Source organism: Myiozetetes cayanensis, unplaced genomic scaffold, assembly GCF_022539395.1.
Source record: "Myiozetetes cayanensis isolate MyiCay16 unplaced genomic scaffold, myiCay2020 scf5-8, whole genome shotgun sequence".
Lineage (NCBI taxonomy): Eukaryota > Metazoa > Chordata > Aves > Passeriformes > Tyrannidae > Myiozetetes > Myiozetetes cayanensis.
In genome coordinates, this window is record NW_026087742.1 from 108122640 (window position 1) to 108135568 (window position 12929).

Below are 12929 nucleotides of genomic sequence, written 5' to 3' on the forward strand. Positions count from 1 at the left end.
TGGAGATTTGTGAAAATGAAATTATCAAGTACCTTAACAAGATGTGAGTGTGGAAAGTACTCGAGGATCAGGGCATTTTTATTACCTACCTAATTTTGAAAGGTTTTAACTATTTTTGCAAATACAGGTTTTTATCTAAAGTATCATATTAACAGTAATATTAGAAGTGTCAAATCCTTGCACACAAACCAGTTCATGGTAAAATTAATGTCTCAGCAAGTAGAGTCTGAGAAAGCAAAACACTCTTCCAATGCCCTCATGACCCTTTAAATGTGTTGTCATCTCAAAAGTTGTCCTTACTGCACAAAGAAATAAGTTTAATTTCTCTCCACTCAGAGAAGATGGGACTAGACCAAGTCACTATGAATGCAATAAAGCACCTTGTCTATACTGTTAATATAAACTCTGATGTGCAAATGAAAAATTTTGTGTTGCATGCTTCAGTGGCTGTGAGATACTATTCCTTGCAGTAGTAAAGGTCACAATTTGAGCACTTTTCAGCTATTTCTGATATAAGTCGTGGTTCTGCAGTTCTCTAAGAGTACACAAATTATGATCTATACTTAATATCAGTATCAAAATCCCCTCTGTTGGCTCATATACTCTGATTTATGTGCAGAATAAGCTTCACATTCAAATAAGAGATAGAGTCTGGGTTACAATTAAAGCATGTCCTTCTCTTTCACACACAGCAAACACAGCAGTAGTGTCCTTTTTTTTTCTGTGTTTGTTTGGGGTTTGTTTGGATTTTTTGAGCTTGATATCAATCATGCACTTAAAGAAAGAAGGATCGCTTAAACCTAAATATTATTGTAAGACGCAAGACTGTTACTAATGTTGATGACTGTAGGTATCAACCTGATCTTCATTTAAACAGGAAGGGTTTCAGCATAAATATTGTAAAAGCTAAAAATGAGACCCTGTATGTGTCATAAAAGGTTGAAGAGAAAGATAAATAAATTTTTACAGAGACTTATATGAAGAGAAAAGAGGTACTGGTGATATGCATTCCTCTGCAAATACACTCAGGCAGGTACAATCCCAATGGCTTTATCAAATCAAAACAGGCCCTGCCTAATCATTCAGGCTTTGTGACAGAAAAGTAAATCAGGGAATCCAAATTCCCCCTGGTAAGTAAGTGAAAGACATAAATTTTTAATTAGAATGTGAATAATTTATTTTCTTTCCCATAAAAAAATGTTGAATAATTTGTTAATCTTAGGAATAATATGACAAAATATCTAGGGAAGAAAGAAAGCAGTAGAGTACGAAGGATATGATGTTCATTTTAATTAAATTATTCCTCCCCTACAGAGAACAATTTTAAGATCTCGTTTGTCAAGAACTGGAGCTACAGTATTATTGATCCAGGTTATATCTTGTAAACAAGGAGAAATATATAATTTTGAGGTGAACATATAGATATTGGCACACTGAAGTATTTATCAAAAGGATTAATTTCACAAATAATTCCACCTCAATTCACACCACAGCAATTAGAATACATGCCTGACACAAACATTTACATTTCCTATAATTTCAGTGTAACTGAGACAGTTGGTTAAATTTAGTCTTCACTATTCAGGGATTGTCCTAAACACCTGAAATTCAGCAGACTCAAATATGCCACTAAATCAAGCACTGAACAAACCGAATGCCTCTTTCACTATAATTAATAATCTGGTCTCTGAATGCAGTTGTTAGCAGCTATTATTTCAACTGATCATACATCATACCACAGAACGAAATATATTATTTAAGCGTGTATAACTCATGATAGGAAGTTGAGGGGAGAGAATACAGAAGGGAAGAGAGATAGGCCAAAGTAGATGAGGGAGGAACAAGTATATGAGGATAAAAGTAAAAGAAGACAAAAAAACGCCAGTTATGTAAGCAGGTGTTGGCCAGTACAGCTGTCTGACAACACCTCAGGCTTGACCACTGTCCTGTACTCTTATTAAATCTTAACTTCTATGTAAGCACACTCTCCATCCTGAGCCTCTGTGTGAGTTGGCCACCAGCAGAGTTCAAGCTGAACTAGCCAGCCAGCATGAGGCCTGAGTGTCAGCTGCTGGGGAGACTCAGTCTAAGGCCAGCCAGTGGAGGGAACAGTGTTCTGCATGAGCTCGATGTGTCAGCTGCTACCCAGCATCGAGTCAGACTAACCAGCAAGAAGCAGGAGGCCACCTGCTGTGGTCCTAAAATCAGCTGGGTTCTTAACTCTCACAGTTTGAAGTTCACATTGGGTTTAAGCAAGCTAAGCTTTTACACTTCATCATAGAACCTCTTAAATGTTAAACCTCAGCAAGATTTTTTCTGCTCCTGGTAAACGATGTTTGATCTAGTTATCGTGTACATTGCCAAACTAAAGCCCAGTCAACACTGACTCCACCAAGGATAAAATGCATATCTGTATGCCCAGAACACCGTGACAATTTTCCTAACCAATTCAAACAACTAGTCCAGAGGACATTGTGACTAAACTAAAACAAACAAACAACAAACCAAATCAAAACAAAAAACCACCTTTCTATTCCTTGCTGACTTCAATTCAGACTGATATTTCATGTAATTCCAACTCAGAACATTTTTGGGAAGCAACAGAAATATGTATCTATTGAAGGGTTGTAGAACTGTAAGTAAAGAAGGTAGACAAAAGAATTCAGAGAGCTCTGGAACATGTATAGAAGCAAGTTAATTGTTTGGTAGGACAATTATAGAATGATTTGATTGTATAAGTTTGACTTGTGTGATTGGGTTTTATACAAATGCAAGGTAAAAAGAAAGAGACACTCCTGTGTAACATACCAGGGGCTGAGCTACATTACACTGAATTCCAAAAGTGACTCCAGGTACATCCGACTATTCACAGTCCCTCAATATAGCAGTTACACACAGCACCAAGGGTTTGCAACAGAGTTTTACAGTTGTCTTCTAAATACCTGTGCTCACTGGAGCCTGCACTTCTAAGAACATCTGATGCTACTTGGGATGAAAGAACCAGGGTCAGAACTGGGACCATCGCAGACATGTTAAAAGCTTAACACTTGGGAAATAAGACCTTTCAACTTAAGCTGAAGTACACAACGATTCTGCAAGCCAGTTAAACCAAACTGTGATTAAGAAAATCCTTAAGTGTTCACTGGCTAAAGTGTGAGCCACTATATTGAAAATTCTTGTTACCATCATGCATAACGATTCTTGTTTAACCATTGAATGCATTATATATATATATATATAAGTGTATATATATAAGTATATATATATATATAAAACTTGACTTTCTCTTAGCATCTTATAGTTGAGACCCATCCTTCACTGATTAAAAGAAAAAAAAATCAATTAAAGCCTTTTACAAAAGAGTTCTAGAAAACCTCAGTATATGAAAAAAAGAACATTAATTCAACAGTTTAATTATCAGGAACTCTTAAGGCATAAAAATTCAATGTTGAAAGATCAGTTTCAATATTTCCTTCTAGCATTTATGTTTTAAAAAAAATCTGTGCCCCAGATGATTACTTAGTAAGATAAGTTTAAATTGTGTTTCTCCTGTGGAAAGTATATAGAAATTAAAAAAAAAAAGACATTAAACTTGAAACCAGTTAGTTCTTTTTTTCCTCAAACCTTCATAATTTCTTGTGGAAAAACTTGACATTTTATCATGATCTTCTGTCTCTGAATGTTCTCACACAAAATGTTCAGTTTCTTTCCTGCACATACCTCACCTCCTTTTTAAAAAAACCCCCTATTTAAAAACCTATTTAAAAATGTTAAGGTGATATTGTCAAGAATTCTGTAATTGTTGTCAGCCTCTTCTTTAGGAAAAAAAAAATCACTGTAATTGTTCCAAGTTTTCATACCTTTTTTTCCATTAATACCAATGCCAGGAGGATGGTTTTTTTTTTATTTGTTTCTTTCATTTTTAGTCTTCTGTCCTCTCTCAGAAAGGTTAGACATACATCTCCAACATACCTCCTGTACTTTGCAGAACTCAACAGCTGGATAGGCAAGGAAAGTCAACTTATAAACACAAATGAAGAAAAGCTTCATCAGAATCAACAATTTTAGTTCTCAGTCAGCAAATTACAAGCTAGTTTAGGGAAGGAGGGAAACAGTCTTCAGTGTATATTTGGGGTGCAGCATGGATGTGGAAGGGTCTTGCACAAATGAATTGATTGCAGACAGAGACATGTTGTGACTGTTCCAAGAGCAGAGGAGGACAGTGAAAATGGATATAAAACAGAGGTTGAGAAAATCAAGCTTCTTCAGTTCTGCTCTAAAAACAATTGTTCGATACTGCCGGTAATTTCCCCACCGTGCATGTGCAGCTGGAAAAAAAGATTAGTGTAGATAATTTTTTATGGCCAATTTAGAGCTAGACATAGATTTACTGGGTAATTTACAGGATGAAACAAATCTGTGTCTCTGGAGTTTTCACTGAGTTTATTACCTTAACAGGTGAAGGCTAAAAGCAAGAATTAGGAAGAGGGGAGGAATTAAGCAGTTCTGTCTTATTCAAGGGCACATTCTGACTCCATCTTGTCCATCCACAGCTGCTATCAAAGAGATTAGCAGCAATATGCTATTCTAAGTAAAAATTAATCATCTTTTCATTTTCTAGCTCTATTGAAGATGAAGGAGATAATTTCTTATCAAGTTATAAAACACAGTAGATATTTTTAAAAAGAGAAATAAGCTAACATAATGTGAAATAACAGCCTCTCCTGAGGCTGATTTGCATAGTTTAAATGCTCTGAAGTACTATACTCTGGATGTACAGTAACAAATCATAAGATTCTGATGGAACCTACTGCACGGCCCAGCTAAAATCTGGGAGGCAATTATAGCTTGAAAATCTGTTTTCCATGATAAATCCCCATGGGAAGTCTTATGTGGATTTGCATGAGACTATGCAAAAGCTGTGTTTCTGATGTCTTCCCTTCCCTTATTTGCATCCTGAATATCTTTTTTCTTCTCTCTTCTTTTGCAGCATCATGAGAGCATGCTGAAGTAAATAAATCATTTCCTTATACAGTCAAGGGAATGTACTGTTCTAGTCCCCTCAGGGGATTGTTTTTAAGAAAACAGTAAAAGAGACTTTTTGCTTATTCTTACAGTGCTGCCTTTCACTTGCTTAACTTCAAGCTATTTCACTAAAAAGGATTCCTGATTTGCAAAAACATATAGAGATATGTCTACACCATTTAATCTGTAAAGAAAGTAAATTTCAAAGGTAAAAAGAGGGTATATAACAGGCCCTATAAACACATATAAAATATGGCCTGAAGAGATTGCAAAGAATTACAAAGAAAAATCTTTAAGCTTTCTTGTTCACCATATTAGAAGGCATTAGCATTATAAGGCATTAGAAGGCCTACTGATTTTCTCCATGTGAGAAAGTCTCAGGTGTGCTGTGGCTTTAGAGGGCTCTCCAAGGTTTTCCATGCTGACAGCAGAAACAACTTGCACTCAAGAATGCCACCACCAGTTTGAATGCATTGATAAATATGGTTTAGACTACATCATTTGTGCTGCCTGGTTCTCTGTCAGCTGTAACATCAGAACACTGCTCTTTAGAATGGCTTCTCCTGGTTGAGAGAGGTAAGCCAGAAAAATTCTACCATGTACATGGATTAGGAAGGGGTCCCATGTCTTCTCTTCTGTTGGAAATTCCACAAAGCAAATGCACCTCTGTACAAGCTTCCAAGTGCCATGATGCCACTTCAGAGAAAACTGAGCAAGGAAAAATGCCAGCTGAAGGTTTGAACAAGAAAGGTCATACAGACAGGCATCCAAACATGGCCAAGAAGGAAACACATCGTGTCTTGCACACCCTGGGTTCAAGAAGGCTGCTATTTTGTGGTGAGCATAAAGAGCAATTTCTTCAAAGGCATATGTAATCTTCAGAGCAGCAGTTCAGCTGCCTAAGATGCAAAGCCTAATTAGGTGCAGCACAGCACCACAACTTTGGATTTCTTTTGCTGAGAAAATTGATAAAGTGTGAGAAAATACCTAAGCCTTGCAAGATAACTTAGACAGAACGGTGGTAACACCTTAAGGACTCAGCAAAACTCTATGAAGAGAAAACTAATGATCAGAAGGTAGCAACTCAGCACTATCATGGATCATCACAATGGAGACTTATATAGATGAGACAGGAATATACTTAGACTAAGGAAATTTAAGGGAAATCTGACCCCTGAATACTCCAGCATTTCAATGGAACTCTAATCCCTTCAATTTCCCTGTGAAAATGTGTTCCAAAAATAAGGAAAATTTGAATATAAAACAGTGAAAATAAGGAAAACACTTTTTTTTTTTAAGTGAATCCCCTAATTATCACAAATTCTTTTATTGTGGTTTGCAGTGAGGTCTTGGGGGGTGTGTGTATGTTCCCTTCTTCTCCAGCTAATTTCATTATTAATAATTTTGTATGAAGATAAAAATATGATAGTATTGCATATGTACCTGGTTGTTCAGTCTTTTTATTGCTTGAATGTCCCTTTCCTACAGAATCCATTATCTGACCATTGACTGCTTCTTGACACAACCTCTTATGTAAGTTATACACATTATAAAATGTAAAACTCTTTCTATTGTGAGTGAGTGACCAAACTATGGTCATAAAATGCAGTTAAAACATGGAAGAGGAAAGAAAACCTAATATTTTCCAACATGTTTTCAAAATAGTCTACTAGAATGGAGAAGTATTTCTCACATTTTTTTTTTCTGTGGTTCTTCAAGTCATTTTGTGATAATGAAAGCATAATAAAAGAGACAGAGACAGAGGAACGAAGGACAACCAGGGCAATCAAGTAGGTTAGCTTTTTTGTTTTTTCAGTATTTGAAAGCAAGAAAAAAACAGATTGTGCATGCAGAATTACTGAAAGAAAAAAGCAGATGCAAATAAGTATAGAATTAAAGAAGGAAGTCCTGAAATACAACATTTTAGCAAAATGGCCTGAGGACCTGAAATAAATTTATGCCATTTCTTAGGTGAAATTAGTTTAAAAGCTAAATTATCCGTAATCATAGTGGACTGTACATGACATAAAAGGTATGCTAAAATGCTTTCCCAAACAATGTTGAATAAAATATGAAACAGTAATATACTTCCAAAGAACATACACGGAATTTTAATAGCTCAGATTTGATTGCCATCAAAGTGGTTTAACACTGCAGGCAGCTTTTTGGAAAAATGTCTCACTAACATTAAATACATTTATTAAATATATTTTATCTTTCCTTCTTAAGGGCTTAGGAGAGTTAATAAATACATATACTTTACACTAAACCAATGTTAAAAGGCTAAATAAAGAGTTAATCAAAAAAGTTCTCAGTAAAAAGGGAAAAGAGATAAACATGATACAGGTGACATGACTGCTTGAAATATAGAAGTCTCAAAACACAAAACTAGTGCTGAAATATGGAGAGAGATATCTAAAGAGCAGGTCCAGCAAACTGCCCTCTTTACTGATCCTGTTTGATGCTACAAGGAGTCGTTTGCAACACACCAGCTTAGCCATAAACACAGACTGGTAGCTGAGACATAAAATGTGATGACTGGAGGCTGAATGCAAAACGAGATCACACCTTCAGCATCAGGATGGGATACACAAACACAGTTTGTGTTCCTGGGAAACAGTACCACACAGCCCAGTACACCTATGTTGCCACTGTGAAGCCAAGGCACAGGAAAAGGACAGTCTGCTACGAGTAGCAGCCTCACAGCATGGATAGTATTTTGGCTTTCTTGAAAAAGGATGATGAAAAAATTATTCCCAGATTCTCAGCCTATGTTTTTATTCCTTCAGTTCTTAGAGTGAAGAAAAAACAAGTAATTAATCAGCAGCAAGCACAGTTTTTCTACAAGCATGAATGTTGCTCATAAAATGATCTAGCAAGCACATTCCAGCAAGTCTATCAAGAATTATATTTAGTTCCAACAAATTTTTAAAATATTCCTTCTTCGTTATAGGGAAGAGTGGCAAAGTACTAATACCTGCATCTAATCTGATCTTCATCTACTGATCATATCATTAAAATACTGCAGATATAAAAAAAAAGTAGCGGAAAGTACTATTTATAAAGATTGCCCTGGTGCTCTAATATTTCTGTCAAGTGATTTAATTGTCAGTTTTACTATGTACATGAATTAGATTGTTTTGGACAGTTCCTCACTGCTTCTGTAAAAAAAAAAATATATATATATATATATAAGGTCATGACAAAAGTTACAACTTTTATGCATGTCTGTGTAAAATGTATATATAGAAAATGATATGACGTCCAGGCCAATTCTTATGTATTTTTTTCTTCTAAATCCTTAACACCCTTAAATTTTGTTGAGGCATAGTAAGCTGCAAGGAAAGAAAACTTCTCCTGAACTATAAAACTGCAAAAATTTTACTTCAAAAATAAATTTCTTACCAATCACATTTTTTCTCCTCTATGGTACTTCATGTTTTAGGAAACTGTAACTTGTTGCAGGGTATTTTGAAAAAAATAAATATTTGTAGTAGTTTAAATATATTTTAAATATATTTTACTTTTCCAGTGTATTCATTTGCACTTCTCACACTTTCTCATTAGAAAAAAAGAGTTTTTAAGAAGCCTTTCAATTTCAATTTAATTAAGAATCTTAATAATTGATGCTTTTCTACCTAATAGGCATTTTATAGCAGAGTTGCTTGTTGACAGTTCTAAAATACAACTATATTTATTTGCACTTAATCTTTGAATAATAATTTGAATCACAATTAAATTTTTTAATAAAATTCAAAGCCTCTCCTAGGAATGCATCAAGATTCCATTATTATATGGACATATTCAGCCTTCTTATATCATACTTGTAGCACCTATTATGAGGTCAGGTTACATTCCTCTTGTTTCTTTTCCAAGAATCATCACTTTGTCACCACACAGCATCTGTGCTTTGATGGTAAGATATTATTTATCAAAAACTATGTTTCAAAACTCTAAGCAAATCACTGCAGCAGTGAGGAAAGAAAGAACAATACACACTTCAGAGGAACTTCACTGGATGCACCTCCAATTATTACTTAGTTATTTTTAGTAAAATAAATAAATATCATTCATACAGTGCTAATTCTTGTTTCCACAAGGAGCCAGATTCAACATATGAATTATGAGTTGCACTCATACACCAAATTTTACACACACTCTTGATTTCAGGGAGTAAAAAATATCACACCATATAAATAATTCACTCATAAAATCGTAGAATATCCTGAGTTGGAATGGACCCACAAGGATCATCAAAGTACAACTCCTGGTCCAGCAGAGAACCATCCCCAAGAGTCACACCATGTGCTTGAGAGTATCATCCAAACGCTTCTTAAACTGTCAGGCTTGGTGCTGTGACCACTCCCTTGGGGAGCCCCTTCCAGTGCCCAACCACGCTCTGGGTCAAGAACCTTTTTCTAATATTCAACCTAAACCTACCCTGGCATGACTTCAGGCCATTCCCTCAGGTCCTGTCACTGATCACCACAGAGAAGAGATCAGTGCCTGCCCCTCTTCCCCTCACGAGGAAGTTGTCACTGCAATGAGGTCTCTCCTCAGTCTCCTCTTCTCCAGTTGAACAGACCAAGTGCCCTCAGCCACTCCTCATACGGCTTCCCCTCAAGGCCCTTCACCATCCTCACTGCCCTCCTTTGGACACTCTCCAATGGCTTAATATCCTTCTTGCACTGTGGTGCCCCAAACTTCACTCATTGCTTGAGGTGAGGCTGCTCCAGTGCAGAACAGAACAAGACAATCACCTCCCTCGACTCGCTTCATTCAAAGTAGAGTTCAAGAAATCCCATACCTCGTGGTTGTTTAAACAGAAGATGGAAAACAGATTCCTTACTGGTGGACTCTGACAGGACAGACGCATTGAAATTACGACTGGACAGCTCCCGATCTAAAAGAAAGAAAAGAAAAAAAATCAACCAAAAAACAACAACAAGAAAAATATTCATGAAAACTCATTTAAAACACAAAATTTCCCTAATATAACAGCTTCATAGACATAGGTTTTAAAAAATACATTCTTGAATGGGAGCATATAGCCCTGTTTTCCCCCCTTTTGCTTAAAGGTTCTCCCACTATCTTCCTCATTGTGATGAAGTATAGATATCATATGGATATCTTTCTAAATAGCATTAAAATAAAATAACACACCATCATGAAAAAACAAAGTTTAAAATGTTTTCAGTTAAATAGCATCTAGAGATTACAAAATAAACAGTTTTGTAAATGAAAAAATCAAATAGCAATGAATCCCATGGTAACATAAAATGTTAGGAGAAAGCTTGGGAGAAAAGTGTTCAGGACTAGCAGCATTTCCACAGTTGCCGACAAGAACTGGTTTTTGTTGGCAAGTTACTGGATCAACTAACAGATCACTTCATAAAGACAGAGGATTTAGAGATTATTTAGATTACTTCACTGATTACTCTCAATATTGTGGATAATGAACAATGAGATAGGAAAAACTGAAGTCCAGTTTTATAAAAAGGCTTTGAAGCTGTTCAAGCAGCCAAAGGGAATGCCCTGTTGGAAATATATCTTGTAGTTAACTCCAGGAATCTGAGCTCAACAGATAGACTATATCCGTATAATACGTCATATAAAGTGTGGTAACACTGAATGATGAACTGCTGACAGGAAGATATGATACACAGGACTCATCAAACAGCATGGGAAGACTGTCATTTGGGGTTATGGAACAGAGTTAAAATAGCTTTAAGAAACAGAACAATGATCAAAATGTTCAGGAAGCCAAAGAAAAGCTCTCTTGGCACTATCAAACTTCTTGCTTCTTGCGAGAAGAGAAACAGCCTCAAAACTATTTCACCTCAAGAACAAAGTTTCAGGCTTTGGAAACCTGTTTAGAGGTTTAAAATAAAATTTATAATCTATGAGAAAATACTAAAAGAATTGAAGGGCAGCCCTTTCCAAATATTAAAAGATGGGTGTATAAAAAAAGCCAACATAGCCATTTTAATATGTCAATAAAACAACAATATCATTCTCTTTCTTTACCTGAGAGACTGTAATAGCAGAAGTGAGGCTATAGGGAAAGCTTCCCCTATAATGCTAATTATTTTGAAGGACTTATTTATTATTTTTTAGCCTAGAATGCTAAAAAGCTGAATATTGTAAATTTCTACTACTAGAAGAGTTTTTCCAAAGTTTCAAATACCTGTTATTTATTTTTTCTTTATATCAATCTACAAATTCAGCTAAAAAGTAATTTTCCCAGAACTAGCTAACTGATCTCTGGAAACTTTTTTTTTCCCTCTGAAAAATAATTTCACTGTATAAAATTAAAAGCACTAGGTTATGCTTCATGATGTTCCAAAAATGCATTTATCAGTTCAGAAGTGCATTTATATATTGCACATAATTTTTTTAATTGGTAGCTGACATAACATTTTGAATTATGCCAGAATCAGCACAAAGTGATGTCAACACTTCTATTTTAAACTGATATGATTGCAAATAATTTTTTCTCACATCTTTACTATTTCATTCTTACACTGACTTATTTATATGCAATAATACTTCTGTCCAATGCATTTTGCCTGAAAGAAAAATAACTGTAATTAGCAGACCTTCCTCTGAGTATTTAGCTAAATTACATAATAAAGTCAGAGAAAGCAGTATGAAAATGTTTTGCAGTGCACATTTAAAAAGTGGCAATTCTAGCTTGGAAATCTTTAAATGGAAAAAGACACAGCCAAGCTACTGTGCATGCAACCTTCTCTTGGACATAAGGCAAGTTTTAATAATCCACAACATGACACTTTGCACACACCCTTATCAGAAAGTAACTTTATACACTGCCACAGAAATCAGCTTTGCTAATGCAGGTAAACTCACCTCCCTTATCTAATTCCTAATTACATTGTAGCTTTAATCTTTGATCATGGCTCTTTAAAATTTGAAATTAATATCGTCTATAAAAGCAGTTGGCCTTTTTTTTTTTTTTTTGAAACTCCAATAGACATTTGGATCACTGAAATGATGAAATCAGATCACCCATGTTGACTAAAATAAAGCATTACAGGTATTAATGAACCAGTAATACTTAGGGACAATTCTTATACAGGTGAATTCTGGGGGTTTCAGAGGTTTACACTGAAGATTTCAGTAGTTTCAATTATTTATATATATTTTTTTTTTTTTGCTTCCAAAAAGTCTTAGTAGACATATTATACAGTGATATTTACGGAAGAGCAGTATCATTCAATTTGAAACAGCTGAACTAGTACAAATGGTTGCTAAACCACCTGTGAAAAGAGTTTGCATACTCTGTAGTTCTGATCATTGGCTCACATTGGGGAAAATCAGCTGCTGTCAAATAAACATTACTCACATGAATATTTTTAATGTAGCTCTGGATGCCTCTGTGAATTAGAGCTGCACATTTAAGCACCTAAGTATCTAAATCCTGGGAAGAAAACTTCTTAAATTCTTAAATTCAGTAAAATTTCTTTTTGTTCCTAAATTCAGTAAAAAAAATCTAGTTTTAGGAGGTCCAAGATTTCATCCCTTCATCACAAATTATCAGATTGTGGGTAGTTTTACTTGCTCTATTATTATCCCAAATAAAAGGACTGTTTGTGCTACAATAGCAGTGAAAATTCTCAGAAAGAAATATTTCTGAGAAATAACGCTCTGGGGTTTGACAAAGCTTCAGAAATGCAAATGAAAGCTTCAGAAACAGTACAGACACAACAATTCCCAATTAATAACTATTTTAATTCCTGAACTGTGCAATTCTAAATATAATTTCACATCTATCTAGGGCAGAAACTGCCTATGGAATGTTATTTGAAAACAAGATAGAGATAACTTCTGTAATCTTCTTTAAAGCATTAAGTAAACCTATAAATGTTGATGTTTCCTGTTTGTAC

General features: G+C 35.1%; 1 protein-coding gene across 1 annotated transcript in view; it reads right to left on the reverse strand.

Moving 5' to 3' along the window:
- CFAP47 (cilia and flagella associated protein 47) overlaps window positions 1-12929 on the reverse strand; it is a 271615-nt gene that overhangs the window by 48508 nt on the left and 210178 nt on the right. The window contains 1 exon segment of the mRNA XM_050332181.1: window positions 9833-9928. Within this exon segment, the coding sequence (XP_050188138.1) occupies window positions 9833-9928 (96 nt within the window).